The sequence below is a fragment of the Hetaerina americana genome, unplaced genomic scaffold (assembly GCF_022747635.1).
Source record: "Hetaerina americana unplaced genomic scaffold, ioHetAmer1.1.p SCAF_3, whole genome shotgun sequence".
In the NCBI taxonomy this organism is placed as follows: domain Eukaryota; kingdom Metazoa; phylum Arthropoda; class Insecta; order Odonata; family Calopterygidae; genus Hetaerina; species Hetaerina americana.
Genome location: NW_027286874.1, coordinates 33663032 through 33689383, shown reverse-complemented (window position 1 = coordinate 33689383; position 26352 = coordinate 33663032). Strand labels below are relative to the sequence as shown.

At 35.9% G+C, this 26352-nt stretch overlaps 1 protein-coding gene across 1 annotated transcript in view; it reads right to left on the bottom strand.

Moving 5' to 3' along the window:
* LOC139690998 (titin homolog) overlaps positions 1-26352 on the bottom strand; it is a 125223-nt gene that overhangs the window by 70519 nt on the left and 28352 nt on the right. The window contains exon 2 of the mRNA XM_071588698.1: positions 20761-21027. Within this exon, the coding sequence (XP_071444799.1) occupies positions 20761-21027 (267 nt within the window). The remainder of the gene's footprint in view (positions 1-20760; positions 21028-26352) is intronic.

Below are 26352 nucleotides of genomic sequence, written 5' to 3'. Positions count from 1 at the left end.
CGCCCTTCTTTTTTTTATCCTCTCTTTTTCCGTGCTCTCCTCATCCAACATTCTCGCCCTACCCAAGTCGTTCGCATTCAGGGAGCGTGAAAGATTTTTTTCCTCTCTCCTCTAAAATTCTCCGCCCACTTCGTATTTTCGCCAACTCCTTTTCTATTTTTCATCGGTGCCAACTTCACTCGCTTTGATTATATTTTAAGAAGATTCTACCCTTAAATTTTACATCGGTGGAATCCTTGGCGTGGTCTAAAACTTCTTTTTTTCTAAGCTTTTCATTTCACTTTCCAATGCCTTTGATAACGCTGGGGTTTTGATTTACTGTGCACGTCTGGACCCTTATTCTTCACCACTAATGGTTTTATTTTTGCCACATCTCGATTCTTATTAGCTTGCCCTGTTTCGCGTCGTCTCTTCTCAGTTTACATACACTCAGCGTACTCTTATCACAAGGGAATCAACTTCTATTCGACGCTGTTTGTAATATTCTGCAGTGTCACATTCAGTATTCACCCCTCCACCTCTTTCCTTGGATCTACTTTCATCCCAAATCCAAACCTTAATCTCGCCAACTCTTCAATTGGTATCTGCCATTTCGTTTCCCCTTTTCCAACCTTATACATGTATATATATATATATATATATATATATATATATATATATATATATATATATATATATATATACACACATATATATATATATATATGAGTCCCAAATGCCATCCCTCCTCCCATCAGGCCTCGTTTGACTCCGACCCCTCCGCTCCCAAAGTCCCCGCCCACCGCACACTCCTCTTTGCACGATCTCTCCGTCTCCTCTCCTTCATCCCCCCTTCCCGTTTACGGTCTCCTCCTCCCCGCCATTTTTATATTCTCCTGCTCCTTTCACCTCCCATCCACCACTCATCCTCTCCCATTTCATTCGTGTGTTCCAATATCGCCCCCTGGATGGAATGATAGAAAGAGGGGGGAGAGGTAAGAGGGGTGAGCCGCCCACCAGGTGTGTTTTTGCTGCTCCCGAACAAGAAGACAAACTGCTCCCTACCACGGGTTGCCATCGGTACCGAAAATATGTGGCGTTTTAATCTTCGCATGTGTCTCCCCTACACGGACAGATGGTGGGAAGCGGGAGGAAATTAAACTGCATCGAAGATGGAGAGGCCGGATAACGGAAGCTCTTTAGAATCGGATTAGTTGGATGTCCCATGCGAAGAAAAAATAAAATCATTTAATCACGAGGGGACTGAGAGACTTCACTCGAAACATTCGGTCGCTATTTACGACGTTGTCTTTCCGCGCCCTTTTTCTCGCTCCATCCGAAATATATGTATCTTGCCCGCGCCAATGTGATCCTCCCACGAGGTGTCCTTTTCGCACGCTGCGAAATTTCTCCCAGCTCCCTCCCTCTTCGGCGATCGACCCATCATCCTCCCTCTCGTCCCTCCCCCCCTCTCTCACTCATTCCCTAACACCCATCCCCTGGGTCGTTTTATAAATTCACTATCCCCCCACCCCGTGCCTTACCACAATTTCCATTGGAACACTCCGCGTCCGAAAGGGAGCCCGACAGTTTCCATTCCGCCCTAATAAAGTCGTTTGTCTGTTTGTCTACGCGGCACTTCAACTCCTCCAAAACCATCTTGGCCGTTGGATGGGACCAGGAGTAGATACTCCCGGTCCCATCGAACAGCTCCCCCAAACCCTCCACCGCCACCCTACTTCCTTACCTTCGTTCCCTACCTCGCCCAGTACCCGCTGATGGTTCTCAGGAGCTCGTCGCTAACCCCGTCCCTCGTCTCTCCTTGCCTTCAGAGCCCCTCATCCAACGCCACAAATGCGCTTACCCACCCACGTCCTCCTCGTCCTTTTGCTGTGCTCCTTTCTCTCTCTCTTGCTTGCTAGAATCGCTTAGCGCATAATATTAAAATTTCTATCATCCTGAACTGGTTAGGGATTGAAACGCTAAAATAAGGATATGATAGAGCCGTAAAATATGAAAAATATCTGTTTCAATTACAAAGTCAATGTAAATGGAAATATATATATATATATATATATATATATATATATATATATATATATATATATGTGTGTGTGTGTGTGTGTGTATGTATATATATGTATATGTGTGTGTGTATATATATATATATATATATACAATTATTTAACAACGTATTATTGCATTATCTATGTAATCGTTCATTACTTTAAATTAATGCATTTTTATGCACTTGTAGTGGTAAACAATGAAATTATGAACTACTTGATAGAAATATTTATATTTGTACCATGGGACTTATGTTCCAAGGCTAATACCATTAGTTTCCTTCCTTCTTCTCTCTCTTTCTACTCCTTTCCAACTCTCATCCCTGCTACCAGTATTCCACTCTTCCCTTCCTTTGCAGAGCCGCCGCCTGCAGTCTCGCCCAGGACGTTATGATTCCCTTTTATTGCAGTTTCCGCTTCATTTAAAGCGAGCCAAGACCCGAGAAAAGGGTGCTTTAGTCTTTTTTATTTAGTTTCGCCGATCGGAGTGAGCACGCCGGTTTATACGGAAACCAACTTTGTTCCCTGCACGAGGAGGGAAAGGCTGACAGAGAGAACATTGAAGGGAAGAGAGAGAAAAAGGAAGGGAGTGGAGAGAGAGAAGTAGTGGGCGATGGAGAGAGTCTGGTGTTGCGGCGGAATCACCATAGCACTCCTCCCAATGCGCCGATCCCAATACTTACTCCCATAGAGATTCGCGCTTTATCCCCGTGCCGTGACACCCAAAACCCATTCACCGCTCCCCGGGAAAAGAATATGCGATGACGGGGGAATTTCCACTCGCGCTTCCACTTGCAGACTCTCGAGAGCGAAGGAATTCATTCGCATCATAAGGCCGAGGAGGAGCCTGGGGGCTGGAGGAATTTGTCGACGGTCTTTTTCCCTTCCGTTTTCCCTTCGAGCACCGCAAACCGTGCTGGAAACTTAGCAGCAAGGGTTCGAATGAGATCAGGACGCCGAGAAACTTCTTTAATTCAAAGACAATTGGGAGGAGTCCCAACGGGAAAGTGTTATGAAAACGGGGCAAGAAATTTTCGATTACGATGGAAAGGAGTGAATGAAAGCTAGGAGTAGATTTGGAAAGTGTAGAGTTGCTATAGGTGGAACAGAAAGAGGAAAATATAGATGCATTTCTGAATTATTTTAGATCATACGTGAAAACAGGTGGCAACACTCCTTGCAAAGACAATAAGTAGTTTTTCGTATTCATTTGAGTTGGAAAAATGGAGCTAAAAATAACTAATATACGAGTATGTGTGATTTTTGAGAGATGATGTTACAAATTAACGCAAAATTATAATTATTAAAAGTTAAATACAAAATATAACTTATAGGAAAAATGAATGCAGCTAACAAAAGGTGTACACATTACTCAAAATGTTGCCAGTATTTGTTCGTAAATTTACCCTTAGGTATTTTACAAACATTTGAATTGGCTAAAATATTTGTGATGGGTCTATCTAAATCAGTTGAATATTTGACAGTAATCACCATTTTGTTATGGTTATACAGGTATTTATTTTGAACTGAACAAACAATTAAAACTAATATTCTATGCCATTATGGCTGCAATAAATTAAAATAATATTTACAATAACTTTTGTAAACTACGTACTGAATAATTTAATACCAAACTTATAATACTATATACCAATGATAATGTGCAGTTCTCACATTACAATTAACGCTTCAATCACACCAATGCACCATGTCTGGACTGTCTGTAACAATAGCCAACACAACTTGTGAAGTAATGGTTTCTGAACGCTTCTTAACCTCAAAAACTATGCAAAATAATTATAAAATTACGCTTATTTCATAGAAAAATTAATTCGGAAAAATGTATGCCGGTTACAATTTTTGGTAAAATGTTTGTTACAAAAGTTTGTAATTTTCATTAAAAATAAAAATAATTCCAGCGTACAGGTTTTCGATAATTAGTGAGTAACTTATCACTGATCACAAATTTGCATGAGTATATTCATCAAATAAGCATGAATACAGGCATAGAGTTTTCTTAGCACATTTTTAATATCTAAAAACATGCTTTCGCTTTAAAGCTATTACAGCTAGGTTTCTCTATTTTGAGGTAATAAAACGGAAACGTAGGTTGACATTTTTTGAGCATGCATGCATCGTAGTTTTTTAATATCATTTCAACGGAAAATTATCAGGGGGTCCTCGTAAAGAGTTCAAGGACTCCTTGATTTTAGAAAGGGGATATTAAAATACACCACCAATGACGCTGAATGAAAAAGATAGCACACAAACACACACGCACACACACACACACACACACACACACATATATATATATACACACACACAGAAGGAATTATCAATTAAGATTGATCATAACATTTTTTATTCGAATAATTTACTGTAAAAATGGTTCATTTTATGCCATATTGTCAGTTTATTGCTTAATGTAAATATGTGAATTTTCATTATTTTAAACTATAATTACACCAGTGGCAGCAGTTTTAAGTGGAAACCGGTTCAGTTTGCATACACCTGCTTCTAACGATAGAAAAAGCTTTCCACAAAGGTGTTTCCTCTCATTGAGGAATAGAGAAATTATTTAATTACTATCCTTCAGCCAATTTTCATCCAAATCTGAACCCATAAAGAGTTCGACTAATGAACACCCTTCCTGTTCACATCCTTTGCATTAATTTTCCCAGAACCTTAATTGGATCTTCCTTCCACAGCAAAGAATCTGATGAAATACTGAGGCAATTAACCGAATCTACAATAGGTTCATTCTAGTAGATAGTGTTCCTGTGATAGTGAAATGAGAATATGAAGAATCTGATCATACTATTTGATTCTCTACCATCTGCATACTTGGGTCGATTAAAAAAAATGCATAATCACCCATACTTGTTCTCCAAAGCCTTAATCGAATTCAATATCTCGTGATAGCAGTCAATTTGCAAGAATAATTTCCGGTCTTCCATTAACATGGTAGTTTTTCAGACCACCTTCATTATTTATTCTGCGCGTGCCTGCTCTTATGATTCAATTCAGAATTCAACTGCTGCATGATTCAATTCAGTTCAGCTACTGAACTGAAAGCTTTGTAACGTAGAAATTCCACTGGAGTATAGTAGGCCCCAAGATTAAGATGAGTAGGTAATGAAGTGTAGTGTTATTGGTCGTATGAGGAGAAGAAACTCTTTTTGGTTGTAGGTCCTGAATTTTGAGTATTGAAATTTCAATTTTAAAAAATAAGGAAGCAAAATCTTACGAACGCATTTTGAAGGTAGTACATGTTCAAAATGTATCATTTTCATCTGTAAAACTATTTACTTATTATCAATCACGTTGAAATGAATTGAAGTTAAAAAAAACACATATTAATAGAATTTCGGAGAGGGAAGGTCAAGAAAAATTAATGGGAACTGGACATGAGATTTAATCAATAGTACATTTTTAGGAGATGATTTTTCTGAAAATAAAGCTGATAGTTTTCGTTTTGTATCGGATTCAGTACGAGGAAGCCTAGTTAATCTTTCTCTTGTTTCCTCAATAACCCTCATTTAAACCCAAAATATTAGAGAAACCAAAAGAGACCGATACCCCACCCATTCCATTGGGTCCAGAATTTATTCGCTTGCTCTACCAAATTGACGACCAAACCTTCGATTGAATTTCCCCATATCCATTAAACGTTTCTCTTCCGCGCCCTCTCTCATCCATTTTAAATTTATCCTTAGTCCTCTCTTATGCTTCACTCCTTCCACTTTAATGACCTTCTCATTGCTAATATCCCTCATTCGGCTCCTATCCACCACGCTTATTAGACTAGATGTAAATATTAATTCGCTCCATTGCCTCCTCCCTTCAAAAGTGCCGCCGACTAACCTATCGTGCTCGGCCGATTGAAGGGGATTGCCATTCGAAAACCGGGATCAGGATTTGTCTCCAAAACCAAGTGATTGGGTCCCTGAAGCGCTGAACCCCCGATTCTCTATTCTATTCCAATGGGATCCATGCCTCCAAATTCCTTCTCCGACTAGCATCGTCCGGAGAGACCTCGTTTCTCTTTTCCCTTGTCAACGCCCGTCGTCCGGCGCACGTGGAGATGGGGCAGGTGTTCTCATTGCTGTCAATAAGTGGAATGACCGGCGAGAAGTGTTTCGAAATCCTCGATCTCCTACGGATACGGCAGACAAGGCGAGGGTCTTCTGGAATTTTCGAAGAATTTGGCGACTGTACAATCATAGTGGATCAAATAACTGGGGCTTTTTTTGTATTCCGTTAGAGGCATTTCTAATAAGTTTTTGGGACATAATTTCTTAGATTGTTCCATGAATTATGGTACATGATTTTTTTTATTTCACTATTTTGGTCATTTTTTACATCCCACGTTCCAGAATCCTCTTAAATCCTCACAAATTGCTGAGCCGTAATTTCGTGCTGAGTCTTAGAAATAGGAGGCGACGTTCTGAGAACCAGAAAGCGAGACTAACACTCAGCAAAGCATATCTGAACTTGAATAATTTTTTTGAGTCTTAAAAAAACGTAAAGGATACACGTATAGATAATAACGTAAAACATTTCGGATTTGTTCATATTATTTTGGTATTTGTATCGCATAGACAACCATAGATAAAGACTACTCATAATTCATAGATGTACGTCAATTTGTGATTCCAATTACAGCATCGTGGGAACAAAACAAGCCCGATTTGAGGAAATATTTCTGGAATATATTTCATATTCCAAAGAAAGACACTAGAAAAGAACTTTATTTTTCTTTGAATTTTTTCTCTCTTTGTTGAGCTTGACCAAATCGAGTGCTTCGAAAAAGTTGTGGATGTTGGGTCGATCTATAGATGCTGCGGGTGCAAGTGGTGGCATAGGGAGGACATTGAGGTCATTCCTTGGTAACATGACCTAAAAATCCTACGAAATCCTACGGAGGAGCTATGAGTTGGCGAGCGCCTGCCGACAAACGATAGGGAGCCCATTGCTCAGTGGAGGGACCCTTAACACTCCTTTGTATGAGTGTAGGTGAAGACAGTGGTCGTTTCAACATCACTCTGTAGCAATTACTTAATTGAAGAGTTGAGTAATGAAATACCTAATCACGTGTGGTCATCTTCTAAATGTGTTTTTTTATCTTTTGACTGTTCGCATCGATAGATAGTTCAGGTTGGTACAAAAAAATAAATTTAGTGTACGCGGCTTTGTGGAATCCATTCATTTTATAATAAAAAAGTAATAATTTGTGATTCCATAGTTTTTTATTCGAAATATATTAAGGGTCTCGCTATTATTGTCAATATATAGCTAACCTTCCCCCACTCCACGATCCTTCACCATTTCACAAAAGTGCTCTCCGTGTGGGTGCTCCTTCCGCTTTCTACCCTTCCCTTAATTACGGAATCCCTCCCTAACCGGCCTCCAAACAATACCTCCACCATTCGCATTTCCTGACCCTCTCAGGCGTCAAAACCCGAGTCGCGTCAAAATAAAGTATTGCAGAATTTGTATCTTTCATTATAAAAACCAACTTCGCTTAAAAGTCAGATACAAACATAGCCTCGGAGGCGGGACCTAAGAATTTTTCCTTCGATTTTCTTCTAATTTAAATTATTTCCTATGAATTTTGACAGACAGTAACGAGACAGTGTAACTGTGGGTGCGGCGCAGAAGTATCTAAATTTATTTAGCTAACTTATTGCTAAAACAAGACCTTAACTGTCGATTATTTTTCCAAATTAATTGCCTTTTGACATTATTTAAGAATCAACTGTAGAAATAAATGTGGCATAAATTATCAGTTTAAAGGGTTTTCCTGGGAACGGAGAGCAACAAACAGTCTATACTTTGAAATTATATTTGTTTAAAATTTTCATGTATCAGTTAATGTGGGTCGTGGTAGTCCAGGGGATAGAGCGTTGGACTACTGACCGGCTGACCGGAGGGTCCTGGGTTCGATTCCCGGGCACCAGCAGCTCCACCCAAGCTATATGATTTTTCGGGTACCAGGTCTTCCTGGGAAACCATAACCGGCACAGGGAAAGGAACTTGCCCCCCTACCCTGATGTGTGAATTTCACACGCCGTCGGGCTTAGTACTGGATGAACTCTACCATCACCTACCAAACCGACCTTAGGGTTGATTACTGTGTGTGTATATCAGTTAATACAATTGCAATGGGCAGCCAATGCAATGCCACCTTTAATATTTTTTACCTTAAATCGGTACTAAGAGCCTTAGCCGTTCATTTTACAAACCAAATAACCGTTTTAGTGTAATTTATAGTTCGAAACAAAATTTTATTTAGAAATGAGTGAGATTACTGCAAATACGTGCTTGATAACAACGGAATCGTGCATTTATTTAAAAAAATTGTTGATTTATACTTTGGAACAACTAATGTAGATTACAATCGCAACGGAAATTGAAACTCAAGATATATGGAGGTAATCTAGCTCAGCGGAATTAAACGTATAGGAGCTATGGCATCCAAGGTGCAATTGGCTATAATTAGTATGCCAAAAGAAATTCTTAACTGCTAAATTTTACGTAGAATGACTAATTGTGTGTATGTATGTATATAACCACATGGATACACAAACGCAAACGCACACATCTATGCAAGCCTTGTATAGCCTTCCAGATTGTGGCACAACTGTTTTAAAAAAATTCTGGAATTGAAATATGTATTTAATCTTATTTTAAAGATTCAATTTTCAACTTGAAGACGATGGCATATGATATGTTGACTAAAAACAAATTGAACGTAACATGCACATAAATAAGCATTAAAACTGTGGAGTTTTGATTAAGTCAATTTAATATCCTTAAATTATTTCTGATTTCATTTCATCTTTTATTCCCGAATTATCTTTATCACTTATCCTTGCGTTTTCCAATAAGTCTGAAATTGCTTCATATAACCTTGGAAGGTAGAAATGAAAGCTTCAACTAAAAGCGCACCAAATTCTTTCCGCGTGGAGTTTCAGCGTTCAATAGGCGTTGCGGTAAACGCATTTTGCGCGCTGTTATTGGAACCCAGGCCAATCCTGAGCATTGTCACGATTTAAGTATCTCGCCTTCGTTCATTTTAGAACTCATTTAAGTTAGTTAATGATGTACTCTCTTTTACTTTCTAACAAATCACATCAGTATAAATGAACTATGCAACGCAAAGGACTAATGACAGGATTACAACCAGTACTCACTGTTCCGTAAAATTAACTTTTTCAGACCCTCTATTCCATCGGTTTGTTTGATTACTCAGTATTGATAGCCAACCAAAGAGAAATTAAGTTTTGTGAAATCGAATATTGAGCATTATCCATAGGCAGAATCAAAATGTTGACATGTATTTCTGCTGTTATTCAGCTAGCACCCGTTATAGTTATTGCGCATAAGTGTCACTTTCGAGTTCAATATTAATTTTTAAGCCGGATTTGTCAATTTTTAATAAAAGGTTGAAGCAATCCTTTACCCCTAAAGCAAAACAAAACGAAAATGGAGAGCTGACAAATTATTTTTATTTATTCTCTATGGTATTCGTATGAACACCTACTGAGCTTGACTTGCTTTTTGGCTGTTGCTCTTGTTATAGTATGAATAATAAATATGTTATAAATGAAGAAAAGACCATTAAAATGATAATATGTGTAATCTCTTAAGATCAGACGTGAATTGTAAAACATAATAATTGAGAACGAAGTATTTGAGGATGCCAAAAGGTTCACTTGCCTAGGAGTAATTCTATGTAAAACTACAATTTCTAATGAGTTCAACCGAAGGGTGACGGCTGAAAATACCACCGCTTACTATGTTAATGTACCTCTCCGTAAATTAGACCTCTTGTCAATAAAAATAAAATTGAAAATATATCCTCTCAATATCTTTTGTAACATATGTAGAATATAAATGGATCAAAGCCTAATATAAGGAAAACTTCGGGGATTTTAAAAGAAAACAATGAAAAGTGTTTATGGCACGGTTAGATAAGGAAAGATATGGAGAATCTGAATGAACTGGGAGGTAAATGCATCATTAAGAGGGAAGGATATAGTCAAGTTCTCTAAGTCGTTGCAAATGGCATGGTTTGGCCACAAAGAAAGAATGGATGAACACATAATTTTCAAGCGACAGTTCAACAGCGAGATGAAAGGGTTTAAGAGGAGAGGAAGAAAATGTTGAAGAAGTTTCGTGGGTGATGTAAGTGGCAAGATGGAGGGAAAATACCAGAAGAGGAATGAAATGAAGGCGTACGTATAATAGAGGGAACAAACGCCAACCCTTGGGTGTGAATTTGTACGTAAAATTTTAGTTTAACAAAAATAATACAGCCTTGGTATTGGAGTTATTTGGATAGTGAGTCATTGGTTCTCATATATTAATGACCAGCTCTAAAAGACGAATTGGGATTAATAGGAATACGCAGTTAATTGTTAACATAGTCCACCTGATCTTTCTATTTTCAGTGCTAACTTATACCTGATAGCTGATAAAGTAATCTTTTAATTTAAAAAATATCTCTTATAGCCTATTAGGTGTTAATTGAACCCCCTAGATGCACATAGTATTCCAATATTCAAAAAAGGGTTGAGAGGGAGCCAAAAAGAAATAATGCCACAGAAAAAATAATCTACTAATTTATACAGGATTATCCAAACTGTTTTTTTAGAATTGCGTTCTGAATTCAATAAAATATGTAAATGAGTACCCCTGAAATTCAACCATAGTTCATTCAAGACCATAGTAATGAAATATTGAAATGTGTGCTATTAATCAAGTATGCGGAAAGCAATGCCACCGGTAAATGGGTGATGGCACCGCATACATCAACTATGATCAGATACGAAAAACATACATTTGAACAAAATAATTTGCTAAAAGCATCCTCTTTCACCAAACTGGGACAACTTGAATATCATCACACGAATACTACTACACATTTAAGAGATTTAGGTAATACAAAGCAGATAATTTTGGTAGAACAAGAGTGTAAAAAAATTAAGGAAAAAAAAATAAAAAAATTTAAAAATTGGAACTGCCTAATAGAATGAGTATTCAGAATTTGTTTTTTTAATAAGTGCTTTACATGTTTAGAGATAAATAATAATGATTACATTGAAATTACTTAATCCCGTTGAAGATTTGTCAATGCTTTTATTTTTTGCAAACTTTTAATCGAAAGTTGATACTGTTTGATACATCGTAATCAGTATCTGCGAATGGAAATAGTTATTCTGGCATAATTTAAAGCATATTAAAGGGAATTCCACCCTACATTTATTCTTTATATAGAAAAACTTCATTTGGTAAATCATAATGAAGATTAAAACACACCCCAAACGAAGATCACTGTAATCAGCGATTGAAATAATCACCTGAAACTTTTTTATTATTAAAAAACACCATTTTGAGTGCCGCAAGTACATGATGGAATATCAGTCGGGTTTCATTACCTAAAAATCGCCGGATTAAGTATTACTTCCATCGAAACTCTAAGATCACATACCACCTTTCAGTCATTCGATTTCCAGGTACATTGAGATTACCAAAATCTTTATTTTAAATTTTAATTTAATATTTAAATTGCAAATTGGTAGAATTAAATTAGTATTAGTTTAAGTTTGTTTCTTTATGGCCGTTATCCTATGTTATTCAAAATAGATAAAACTTTAAATAACATGCTATTTTGGCTTATTTGCGATAAAATTCAATCAATATGGGTCGATAGCAAAATTTTATTTACATGAACTACTTGATCTTTGAGTATTTGTTTAGAAGAAACTGGTCTCGCATACTTCTACACATTATAATGTGGTGAAAAGAATATGATTAACAATAAAATCTCGATGACAATACTTACATCAATTTGAAAATAATTAAACGTGAGAAACAACTGCTCGATAAGTCTTCGTCATCAAGCTACACATTCATGAGCTCAAATGTCTTATTATCTTTGGCTAATTTTGACCTGAAGATTCGCATTTATTTTTGCATTACCTATGCTCATTAATTGTTTCGATTGACCTACAAATTGAAAAGAGAGCGAGCTCTTTTTCTCTGCGTTTCGTTCTTTCGATCTTTGGCCACTGTAAGCTCGTTAACACAATGCAACACCTACAGTCTAAGAATGGAAGCCATGGCAGTGAAATCCTAATGGTAAGCATGAGAGGTTATTCAAGACCCCCTCGCAGCTCTTGGTACCGCCGCACTGCGGCAAGGACAAAGGTCGTGAAAGGGACAACAGTGGCACCAGATTGTATGTTTTAGAGAGTATGAGTGGGGCCATGCTTGGTTTCCGTGTTGACCGTATTCGAGTGATGCGGTCGGGGGAAGGCGGGAATAAAATGCCATTTTCCCCTCCATCCCTCTGCAGGTCGTAAGTCAAGAATCCTTTCCATTGCCATTTCAACCATTCGCTAAACCTACACAGTAGACATCCAATTCTAAATCCGATCGAATGCCTTTCAATCATATATGTTCTTGCTAAATTTTACGGACGCTAAAATTGTCGCGAAATTAATTTTTCAACAATTTTCTTCCGAAGAGTCGGAAATGACCATTTCAAATTAATTTACACCAGGCACTTTTAAAAATAAAAGACCTGCTGCATCATTATAAAAAGATAGTTCCTATCTGATGATAGTAAAAATGCATACGTTTATAGCTTGAAGTTACATTAAATTCTAAGCGTGTCAAGGCTAAGAATTTATCATCTGGTAAGTATAATTAGGGAAATAGGAAAATGTTTTAATCCATAATATGGAATAAAGAAAACTGCCATCATATATTTCCTCCATACAAGTTGTAAAATATATATGGAAATAGTTCTCTACTTATCATTTTTATCTACTCATACACCAGGAATCAATCTCTCACGTTTGTGAAACGTTTAATATTAATGAATGTACAAGGATCTTTGAGGAATAAATATTCAAATTTTTGGCTACCGAAACACAATGCATAACAAACGCTAGACGAGGACGGGAAGAGAGGAATATTGGCTAGAGTATATATTGGACTGACGGCTTGTGTGAGGCCATTGAGTTAAGCTTCTGTTTGGTGAATAGATAGTGCAGTTGGAGGCAGGATGTTTGGAACTAAATTTTCAGCAGGGCACAGCGACCTTGACCGCAGAAGTACATCGGGACGATGACGTTTGTGAAAAGGGGAGAAGGAAGCGTTAGGTGGGAGGCATGCCGGAGGGAGAAGCGGAATAGGAAGGAATAAAGATCTAGGAATTCATCCATAAAGACGAAAAACGAGGTGAGAATTGGGATAAAAGCTGCAGGCAGGGAGGACGTACAGTTAGCAATGAAGACCATAAGTAGGATGCGTTTTCCGTTAGGTCGGGAAAAACTCCCCTTAGGGAAGCGGATTGGGTATGTAGATGTGGAAGGTTCCTGAAACCTTATAATTCAACGAAGAGTGCTAAAAGAATTTTGAGGAAAAAAGTATGACATCTCTTGACTCTTAGGAAACTTTGATGAATAATTTGGAAGATTTAAAGGGATGCATGAACCTTATTCCATTTTGTAGTCCTTTTCCTTTATCAGGAAATAAATGTAAATAACTCTTTTCAGACAGACAATTTCTCATTCAGTTCAACATGTCGAGCAAGCCTTGTGAGGGTTTACGCTATAATTATTCAAGAGATGGGAAAAAAGATTTAACATGAATTAATTAATGGATTAAACCTTTTTGGCCAATTGGGTGTTGCTCCAAGTTATAACGTAATCCCTAAAAAAATCAATTTCAGGCGTTCCAGATAAATTGGTTCATGAGTTAATTTTGAAACTAGCATTAAAAAATACGATAATAGAATCAGTTATATTTAAGCCAAGTAAAAGTTAGATAAATGTGCATATGTACATTAAAAGTAAAAATACTAAAGTTGTATAGTGTGTTAATAAACGCAGCAACGAATCAAAGAATCGTCTATCGACACCCACAGGAAAGTATATACTAGCATACATCAACAGTTTCGCTTTTTATAAACTAAGATAGTTTGTACACACTATCACACGGTAAATGCATAAGAAAAATATATTTAAGTCTAAATAATTTTTTTTTCCAATTTATAGGGCGCTTGTATTTGTTACTACGCCTGAATAAATTCAAACTCATACATGAAGGAAATAGACTTTTCACATGATTGGAACGACGCCAGTTTTTGGAGAAAAAACAATGCTTTAACTTTGAAGGGGTTTAAGAAAATTTGGCTGATGTATTAAGGCTTAAGCAGCATACAATTAAAATTTTAAATCAGTTTAAATCTTAAAGCTTAAATATTCTAGTTTGGATATTATTTCAAGAGGATTAGATTCTCACTAATTGGTTTAGCTCAGACGGAGGGCAAGGAATAAATAGGAACCTCGGCGCCCATTGCGTACCCATCGTATTTACTATACTTAGGTTAGGTGGAGTGTCTTATTCTCAACTAATGAAATAATTCAATGACACATTATTTACTGACTAATTTAGAAAGAAGAAATGCAAAAATATAACATGATTTTTCATAAAATTACTAGTAAATCTCCGTAAAAGACAAACTTGCAACATAAAAGCTTTCTAAATTATGAAATTCAAGTAATAAATGGTCTGATGTTCCGGTTTGTGAAATAGAGATATTTAGCTCTCGTTTTTCAATGGGATGGTATTTAAAAGGAATTAATCACTCACATGAGCCTAAAAGATATTTTATTTCTACTTACATAGAAATCCAGAAATTTTATACATTTTGATAAAAGACTCCTTAAATCAAGAAATCATCGGGATTCATTTGAAAGCAATAGTAGGGAGCCCTTAAATTAACGTTTTTGTCAAAATAAATATGGGTCCGATGGTAAATCATCCGTTTGAATCACTTAAACCTCCGTGAGAACAAGCTTAAATAGCGCAGTAAATTAATGAAATTTGCTCGTTAAATGAATTAATAATCCATCACCGGATGGACGGTGTTATCATGAAGTTCTCAGCAAATTAAGCTATAGAGACGTAATTATTCCCGTCTGCAACAGTGAGAGATATTTATTGCACTTGGTGATCTGACATTCTTAACAAAAGCCTAAGCCGGGAACAACTTAGTAAGCCTATTTCACTTTCGCTGCTTGAGGAATTTAAGCTTCATTCAAAGAAACTTTCAGAAACCTTAAATCTTTTAAGCAACCAAACGATTCTGGTCCTCTGCTGGAAAGGAAAACCTCTGTTGGCCCTGCGGTTCCATTTATAACTTAGATAAATGTAAAATATTTGTAAAAGAACTCTTTTAAATTTAAATTTAAACTTAAGTAAATAAATCCGTAAAATATTATTATTTTCCCATGGCTTGAATGTAATCGTATCGTGGCTATTTTATTTCACATAAAATATGGAAATGAACATAAATAAAATCAATGTTTCCGTTTAAAATATGAAAAAAATCTCAATTTCAATATTGTTACTTGATTTATGATCTTTCATTTAAGTTAAAAATATGCGCTTGTTACTTAAAAAGTATTACGCCACTCTGCAAAGTCCTCTTTAATGCTGCTTTTTCGCCTTTGTACGTGTTTTTAGGATCAAAAATTTATTCTGTAGCCCCTGATAAAACTTCTCTGTTAATTAATATATTTTATCGGGTTTATTGCTTTCAACGCAGGAATATATATCATTCACACTCTCAAATTTCTCTTCATAGTGTTTAGGGATTCACAGAATGCCACGAAGTTTTTCGTATCTCGTTTTTCATTTTAGGCAGGTAACTTGAATTTGCGAAGTGTTGTTTAACAATCAAACTGAGAAATAAATATAAACAGGTTCAAAGATAAAAAGAAAGTAAAAATAGTAGCTGGCGTGAAAAAAAGACCAAAAACGAATTTTCGTCAAAATAAGATTGATAGCTCGTCCAGTCATGAAGAAATTACAATTTCCAGCCAACCCCAGACAAATTCTCTGAAGTATCCACGTAATGAGATTATTGAGTTCCAGAACTATTAAGCATTTCGTAGAATGAAAAAGAATCAATATCACACATACATCGGTAGATAACTGTGAGTTACATTTATCGTGATAAATTACCTTTGTATATAATTCCTACCATTTAACTATTTACGTTTATTATCCTGTGTATAAATGCACTAGGGCATTCCTTAGTCCCATACTATTGAATATACTTTATTTTTGGCAAAATAAACGGCAGTAGTACCAGATGAATTATACCAATTTTGAAAATATTCTGGTTTGATCGACCCTATTTTTTATCAAGTAAATAGGATATCTTAAATTAGAAAAAGTAGAAGTGTATTTTCAAGGATTGATTTATTCCAATAGTTCAAGGCTGGAAAATATCTAAAGACTGATTCAATCCTTGAGTTCTCTATAAAAAAATAAATCGGAAAAAATATTAATTATTCATTGTTTTGCTAATAAAAGTATAGCTCGTACATACTATTTGTATTTCATCGCTATTTTTTTAGATTACCTCTCTACGTGGTAGTTTGGTAATCGACAGCAACAGTCGATATCTAATTCCATAATTTATTTTCCTCGCGCTTTTCTCACCAAATATGCTTGTAATTTTCCATTTATTTCCCACTGTTAGTTTTTGAGGCATTTTTTTTAAATTGTCAGTTTAAAGCTAAACTCTTTCATAAAGTTTTCGTTTTCATGCAGGGCATTTCAGAAAAATGATTTTTCCAAAGATGTCGATGAAAAAATATGGTACAATTATCAGAGAATATCTAGTGTTTTTCCTATTTCCAATTTAACAGAATTTTATTATAAGGTGAAGATATTTTGGGACTATTACCATCTATGGAGTTTTTCCATCCATGCATAGCTTCTAAATAATATTTGACGAGGTGGAACGCCTAGCAATCAATACTTTCGTCGAATCAGAATTATCCTCTCATATCTTTTATCTTCTCGAGGTTATTGGATATGCAAATTCCAATACAAAAGTTAGTTTTAAATTATCGTGCACAGCACTAGTGCTTCTAAATCCTTTTTAAAAAGTTTTTAGAGTGAATGAAAAGCTACGGCGATAGCTCTTAATGCGGACCACCAGTAATATGAATTTCTCGTGTATTGTCATCCAGTGGAGCATAATTTCGGATAATGTGTATCATAATGAACGTACATAAATATCTATGCATGAGTGCGGAATTCTTTCTTGGCCTATATACCCCGATGCCTGCGATGACAGTCTCATTCGCCTTTCATATTTCCCCTCCGTATTTCCCTACCCCGCATGCCGATATGGATAATTCCCGTAAACTTGATTTACCGAGGCCGTCGTGCGTTCAGAGAACGGGTCTACGAGAAGCCTTTTCAGTAGGCAGTTTTTGCGTCTTTTGCCTCCTCCGATACCCTTGCAACGCCTAGCTCTGAAAACCACTTCCATTGAATACCGAAGTTTTCATTTATATCGTTCAACACAACCATGGAAACCATGTAAAAATATCGCTTTTGTGTGAACGATTCACACTATTAGGAAAGAAAACATCGCAACAGAATAATTCTGAATATGAGTTTCGTTTGTGAAAGGATCGATAGAAGAAGATTATGCCTAAAGAAATCACATCGTGTAGTCTGTAAATATTTTAATTAATACAAATTCATGATATAAGAAATACTCGTTGCATTTAACGTTATATTTAAAATAAAATTGAAGGTTGATCAAAGAGACGAGAAGGTTCCAAACATTTGTTGTGGGATCAAGTTAAAGCCTTCCCCAGTCCCTTCTATGGTTTCCAGGAAAATCTTGTTCACAGAAATACCACGCACCCCTTTTACTGGGTTCGCGGTGTTACCCTGAGTTCTCCACGTGGTGTTATTGAATGTTATAATATGCATGCATTTCTTGTGCTGACGCATAGCATACTAATTTTATTTGAAGATATTTAAGAATTAAAATGCATGCCTCCTTTATAAACCCGCATATGCTTCCAGTCACATGTATATTCAAATTATATTTTTTTCACCTAGAAGCTGTAAATATTTGAAGATGACGGATTTAATCAAATTAATAATTGTCCAATTATACTTAACCTTTATATAAACACTGAGATCTCAGATAAATACCTCAAATATTAATCACAAAATCAATTTACCTATTAACCTTTTTGCTGTGAACCTTTTTAAACTAAAGTATGTCATTTGGCCTACATTTGAGTCACTAATTCAATTGCTTTGAAACCCAGTTCAAGATATTAGGCACTTACGTGAGAGATTGGAACCTGCTAAACGTGATTCAGGTATCGAATACATGACCTTTTTGTGACTTTAGTAACGCGGACATGATTTTATCTAACTTCTGCTTACGATGTCGTAACTTTTTACTGTATTTCACTGCATGCTCATGAAAGTAAATTGATACTTTAATATCCTTGACGGTATTTTTAATTTTCATGAAGTTCATATATCCGAATAAAGAGCAGATTTTGATTAGCAATAACAATTAAAAATGACTGGTTTTATTTGATGAACTTTGATAGACACAAAATTATTAAAAATTTTAATAAAATATCGTTGGTTTAAACTTACGAATAGTTTGCAATTATTATTAAAAAGATTTCTTGGTTTGATTATTGATCATTAGAAGTAACTTTGTACGTATTATTTCAGGAGTAGCTAGGCAAACGAAAATGTCTTTCAGTACTTAAAAAGTTCTTACCTTTATCTGAAATTTACTCGTACCTTTATCTGAAATTAAATGCGGCCTCCTTACCCTTGTTCGTCGTTTGGTCATTTCTTATGTCAACTTTATGGACAGTTGACTGCATGTAGGTACGCAAGAGAGAGAGGGTTGGTGTAAGTGTTGATTAAACATACAGAGGGTCATATTTGAAAACAATATTATACGCAACAAAAAATGTAATATTCCACATTATAAGACTTTTTCATTATGCCTAAGAAAATATATTAACTCTGTCATTATTGTATACTAGTGATACAAAATAACTTCGGTAGCAATATTAAACAGTATCTCGAGAAAAAACTATTTTTTGGCTATACCTTATTTGACCCATTTTCAAAATATGACTTCTAAATTTTATTGCTATGGCAATACTTGCCTAATGCTAGTCGTTACGGTTTTAGTCGTATATGATGATGAGGTTTCCATGACACATTTAGCGTTTTTATGGAGCTTTTCATATTGTGAGCGGTCATTTTTATAGATGTGGGTCATAGGGTTCCCGTTCTCACGAGTGTACTTTCATAGACTAATATGCTATACACGAGTACAACAGTCGTAGGCACTGTATCAACAAAAATATTATTTGCTGAGTGCATAGTAACTTTTAATATTTATCCGCCATTTATCTTTGGTCGGTCATCAGTTGCTATGGCGCTTTTACGTCCATCCAGCCCACCCCTGCTCATATGTTCGTTTAAGCGCAGAGTGAACATGCTTTGCAATGTCCACTTATAATGAATTTAGGATATTGTCGTCCCATTAGGATTGCGTCCACATGTAATGGCATATTGGTGCGTCCAGTAAGCAGCCGCTATCAATTCCTGTGAGTAAATATGGAAACAGTGAAGCATATCCTTTAGGGGGAAATCGGTTACGTACTATCCTTTAAGGGCTTATCGCATTACATCGGTCTCGAATTTACTTCCATCGAAGCCACTAAATCCGGCAAATAATATGTGATATCACTTGAAAAATTGATAGTAAATAGATAAAAAATAGTAAAGAAATAATTTACTATCAATATTACGATGAGCTAGGAATATTATTATAACATATAACATCCTCTAAGTCTCCAAGAACACGTTTGAACATCATTTTTATTAATACGCTCCTAATTTATTTAACAATTCCAGATAATATATAAGGAAAGTTAAATTAAGGTTTATGTTTATTTGTTGTACGCGCCGTCATCACATATGCTAACAATTTAATTGAATTGTTTAAGTAAGTAAATACATAGCGATGAGTATGTTTCCATGGGGCTGCGTCTACAAAATCGTTACGAATTTACATATCAAAGAAGTACAAATGTAGAATAAAGTACATGACAATTTAATAAGGTATTTGAAGGCTGTTGAGATACCTGAACGTTATAATTACAGAATGTAACTAGCACTGGCGATTTTAAATGGTAGGAATTCGATCAATAACAATGTAAAGCGATCAGAAGTTCTTGTTAAATTGGCTATCAGTTAGGCACATTTACTTCAATCTCACTGATATAAAGTGGTTTCTAAATTCACTAGCGGTAGAAAATTAACAAAATAATAGTTTTTCCTAAGACAGAACTCTCTTTTGGGGTTTTTCTATATATATATATATATATATATATATATATATATATATATATATATATATATATATATATATAGTATATATATATATATATGAAACAGTCATATATTTATTAATAAATGTTTTGAAAAATACGGAAACGCTTCGCTAAAACTTGTATAACTTTTTTATTGGACCCTGTTTCTCCGTTGAATTTATTGACTCCTACTCTCAAAACGTATTTCTAGAAAACTTAATCCAAAAAAGTAAGAGTTCTTCAAAAGTTTTTCCGATTCAATGCAATGACAAGAGTGGAAATGAAATAAAGTCAAAAAAGGTAACTTTGGTGTTTTTTCTAGTTTTTTTAGCGTTAAATTTAGTGCTTTTTCAAATAAAGGCGCCTTGCAGATCACGGAGACGGAGGAAGAAAGGTAAGGACTATCGATAACATGTCGGACAGAATAAGTAGTGAAAAGCTTATGGTGTCCTCACCTGCACGCATGGAGTCCACCCTCGCTGAAAGATGTGCCAGCAGACTTCGGCGTTGACCGAAGGCCACCGAAATGAGGACATATGGGTTGAGCAGACGGATGGCCATTGCAATGGCGAATCCCAAGCTGCTGACCGCCTTCCATATCCCCCCGCGGGCCCCTCGTTCCCCGACTCCGTCGCCAGCCATGCTGTCGACGCTGCCGAGTCGACCACTTGCCGCCCTCCTCACTCTCTGACGGCCAGCTTTTAGGAATGCCTCCACAATTTCTGCAAATAAGGCAGAGATATGATTGATATTGATACTTTTGTGAAGTAAGTAATATCTTTATATCGTGTATACAAGGCAGATGAAGGAATAACGGCTAAAGGATATCGGTTCGACTCCATCGAGGTGTTTCAAGCGGCGACGACAAAGGCTCTTAACAGTACCCCGGACACCGACTTCCAGCAGGCTTTTGAACAGTGGCAGACGCGCCGAACTACGTTTATCAATGCAGGAGGAATGTATTTTGAAGATTATTAAGTAATTGTAATGATAACTGCAATAAATTTTGATTTTTGTTACCAGTTTCGATACTTATTGTACGGAACATGTAAAGTTGTAAATTAAAAAAAATATTTCTCCATATCTAATTTTAGCTATTATTGTGGTCACACAAAACTGTTTAAATTTCTTTGTATGAAATTGAAGGGCTATTTAAAAAATAAATTTTACGGGCAAGTGCAAAAATGTTTTAGCAACGTTTTCGATAAAATTTTCCATTTCTTAACTGCCATAAGAAGTTTCTATATAGTCCTATTAAAATTAATAAAAAAATACATTTCCTATATTTCCAGTAAATTTGGCGACTCTGCCATAGCAAAACTGCGTGAAATGCGTTGTTGGTGAAAGGAAGGACCTCTGCTGTGCGTCTGAGTCACCCATAGGAGGAAATAAAAACAAAATAGAGAAAGTTTAATTATTGCAGCTGATAAAAATAATAGCCTTTCTAGGAAGGTCTACTTTTTTTAACAAGCGGAAAATGCAGTTTCCACTTGCTGCATTATAAGCTTTACTACACGTAGACGTTAGTTCGTAAGGCTAAACTTTACTACAAATACACGTAATTTCTCTTTTATTTGGTTTGAAAATTTTCTAGTCCATTGCCTGATATTTAAGGAGTATCCTTATAACTTAATTGGCATAATGTCTGTTAATATTTCATTTTAGAATTTTTCAAATTAGTCTAATTAAAATAAATTATATCCAACCTTCTCGTACTATCAATAGTCTTTTAGAAATAATTTGCTAAAATTTAAGCAAGTAATAGTGGAAAACACAATTCATTAGATAAATTTAAGTTCCCAGAGATTGATGCTTCAAAGTATTTTTATATAGAGGGTTGAGAATATATCATCAGCAAATGACTAATTTACTGGCATAGAGGCAGTTGTTCAATTGAGATAAAATTAATCATTGACAAGAAGTGCCTATTTAAATTCAATATTCATGACGAATTGTAACTATTAAATTATATTAACATTTGATTATTAGTAAAGATAGCTTAATATTACTTAACAAATTAAAGAAAAACTGCTTTGATTTGTTAATTTACGAGGCCGCAGAGCTCAAGTTTATTAGATTTTAATATAACTTATTCAAATTACTGTTATTAGCCGTAATTGTCGTTTTAATGTTAAGAAGGCCAAAATGTTGGCATATATATTTATTTCACCACAGATTTTTATCTCCAAACCAAAGGGTATGAAGAAACTTCGTAGAAAGAGCCTGGATTCGGCCATGAGATAGGTGGATCTTCTCTACTGGGATGGGGTAGGAGTGTTAGGGAGGTCTCAAGAGTACTTCGCTAGATCCCCGTGGCGTTCAGGAAAGCCCCGAAATGGAGGATTTCGACGAGAAAGGCGCCTAAAGCCCAGGGGAATGGAGTGACGGTTGAACTGGGGCCCATGAGACGGGCAATGACGGCCGATGGGACATCCAAGGTGCAAGGAGAGCTACGGAAACAACGAACAGTGGCCCGAAATCAAGAAATGATGGCCAATAGTCAAAAAGTATTTTTTTTAAATGTCTTCTCTTTGAAAGTTCTCCTCTTCAATCTGCAATAATCAAGGCATATGATAGCGTATATCACGTATACTCCATTCCATGCATATTAAATATATAAAGCGCTCAAGCCTATATTTTCTAAAAACTTTTAAAGCAAAGCTGATTTAAAACCAGTGAACGGAAATATGCAGAATGAGAGCGATACCATATAAAGTAATAATTCTGTGCTTAAATATTTCTTTTTAAAATATTCTTCCAGTACTAATCTATAATAATAACTATAATAATAGTAATTATTGTCTTCTATATGAAGGGATGTTACAAAGATGCCTATTAAATATTCGTATAACATTAAAATTAGTACGGCAAGACACCGTAAGTAGATATGTACGTTAAGCCGATTTAAATAGCAGTTTATTTCACAAAGAAGGAATAATGACACCCTTGGTTTTTAACATGTAAATATGAAAGATATTGTGAAACAACCGGTAGACAGCACATCTACATACAATTAAACTGGTAATAGAAATACGAGTAAATTGGGAATGTAGTATTATTAAATTAAATAAAAGTCTTAACAGGATCAAAGAAAACCTATAACGATATCGTACACCATGCAAAAAATTGTGTCCAAATGTGATTAAAACGTCAAAGAGCATTTCTTTGTTACACACAAGATACCTGAGAGTGATTGCACCCAGAGTTATATTTTTGGTATATTTATTTACCCTTTTCCCGAAGGTGGAAGGTGGATATATAAATGAATCAAAGTTAAAACTGGAAAAGTAGTAGGGTGCGGATTCCAAGCGAAAAAAAGCTTCATTGACCGGGACTTGAGCCACTGACCTTTGACATGCCAGGTCTATGATCTACTAATTGACCCATATAACTGACAATGGAATGCCTTTAAATGCACCGCATATCACGTTATAGTAGATGTCCGTGGACTACGGAAAAAAATCGGATCCACGGGGCTGAGCTCTTTGAATGAGGTGTGTTTTTATGCAAAATTCTGCGTGAAACTCGACAAATCTTTCACAATAACTTTTGAGTTGATTACCAAAGCTTATGGTGGGGATAGTATGAAATGTGCCGCCTGTTATGAGTGATTTACTGAGCTCAAAAAGGGGTGACAATAAGTGGAAGACGAAGAGCGTGCCGGAAGACCATCAACGTCGATTGATGACCCCCCACATCGAGAAAGTGAATAATTTCGTTCCTACAAATCGACGTTTGACTTTCAGGGGACTTGCAGAAGAGTTTGGTATCTCGATTGGTTCGTAATATGTAATTCTGACTGAAAAATTGAGGCTGCATATTGTCACTACCAAATTTGCGATGATAGTAGACCAGAAACAGCATCAAGTTCGTCGGTCAGGATGAGTTTGATCGAGGTAAAGAGAATGAAACCTTCCTATTCAGGATAACAACAGGTATGGGTCATGAGTCATAGGTTTATGGATTTGAAATCGGGACAAAAGTGCAATGTTCACAATGGATTGGTTAAATATCACTCCGCCCCAAAAAAGCTGGACAAGTCCGCTCGAATATTAAGGTGATGTTGACTATTGTTTCCGATGCAAAGGTGGTTGTGCATCACGTATCTGGCCTAGAGGCCAGATAGTCAACACGAAGTAAACCCTCTGGGGGTTATGAAGCGCCTAAAAGGGAGTGAATCAGGTTTAAACGGCCCGAACTTTGGAGGAGTGGTGAGTAGATTTTCAAAATGACAACGCACCAGCTCATTCGTCTCTCTGAGTTCGTGAGTTTTTAGCCAAAACCAAGACCAATATGCTTCCCCAAGCACCCGACCCACCAGACCTCATCTCACTTTTTCTTGTTCCTCAAACTAAAATCCCCGCTCAAAGGAAAATATTTACCACCATTACAGAGATAGAGAAGATTTAGACGGAGGTGCTTAAAAGCATTCCGGATGAAGCGTTCCAGGACTGTTTCAAAAAGTGGAAACACATTTGGAGTTAGTGGGGAAGAGATTACTTAGAAAGGGACTTGAGCATTTAAATTTGTAGGGAAATATTTTTTTCTAAAAAAATGTCGAGAAATTATTAAACAGACCTCGGAAAGAGATTATCCCTTATAAAGAAAATTATCGAGCAACTTTCATGACAGTGAAGTTTTTCCCAGCATTACCATGTTAACAAAATGAAGACAGGAGTAAAACTAGATCCATGAAAGGATAGAATAATATATTTTTCTGATACTTAGAAGCAATATTTTCAGGTTATCTTAATGAGTCCAAGAAAGTATTTTTTTGAATGATTTGAAAATATTATCAGTACAAGAGAGGGATTCAACTCACTTTAAATTTACTTTTAAACATATGATCGTCGAGAGAAAATTTCAATATTTCGTACAAATGGGGAGGAGAAAGATTTCAATATCTGTTCTGTGCGACTCAATTACTCACAGCTTTCATAAAATTGAATGAAGGAGTTGGATAATTGACCCACAGTTTACCGAAGGGAATAATTCTCAATTCACTGAGTGAAGTGAGGATATTGGTTGCAGTGCTCATGCCAAAATAGGCATGTTGATCCTTTTCAAACTGGGCCAGTCAATATAATAGCTTAAATATTTAATACTGCCACGCCGTTAATGCATTTCGAGTGTTAACTACTCCGTGAAAATCACTTTTATGTATTGTACAACATGACGAAACAGTGAACCTCAACATAAGGATCGCAGCCTTTCGTATTACTTGTCGATTGCACGCAATGCACGCATGGTAAATCTGAAAGCGGTGCTACCACAAAATGCTGTGTAACATGACGGGTTTGTAGCGGTACCAAGGTTCAGATATATTTATTGCACACTTAGTTTAGATATGATTCAATGAAATTGATGAAACAGATATTTACAATAGAAGTATATATCATAAGGAGAAGAATGATATGAAAATAATACAATAATAAAATAAATTGCAATTTAGATGTTATACAGGATAAAAACAATGGCAAAGATCAATTATACCGCTTATTATAAATGTATTTTCAAATTTTAAAATTAAAGGAAACTTGAAATATTCAGGAGACCAATATTACCTTTTTTGGTGCTGATTAAAAGTAGTAGCAGCCCGAAATTTAATAATGATGCACGAAATTTTGCCATTAACAATGAAATAGTGTTCGTCTGAAAGAATAATATTTGTCCAATGGAAAGATTGGGAACTCTACTTTTTCCTTTAGAGGTTATTCTGCTAAAAATGGGTTATGATCTTCTTCAAATTAAAGTATCTTGAAACTGGAGTACGTCCACAGGAGAGTAAATCTATGTGAAATTTGAAAACAACGTGAAATACAGTAGTACTAGTAAATAAACAATCAGCCGACAGCTACGTTAAATTTCCTCATTAGGGAGAGGCGGCTAATTTGGTAGCGGTATGATTCCCAGATAATGGAGAGAGTAGAAAAATCCAGCATGGAAGTAATTCTACTCTTAAACAGGTTTTCCATGGAATTATGCATACAAAAAACAAATCAATAATTCATATGAGTCTATTTCTGAAAAAATTCAAAACAAAAAGC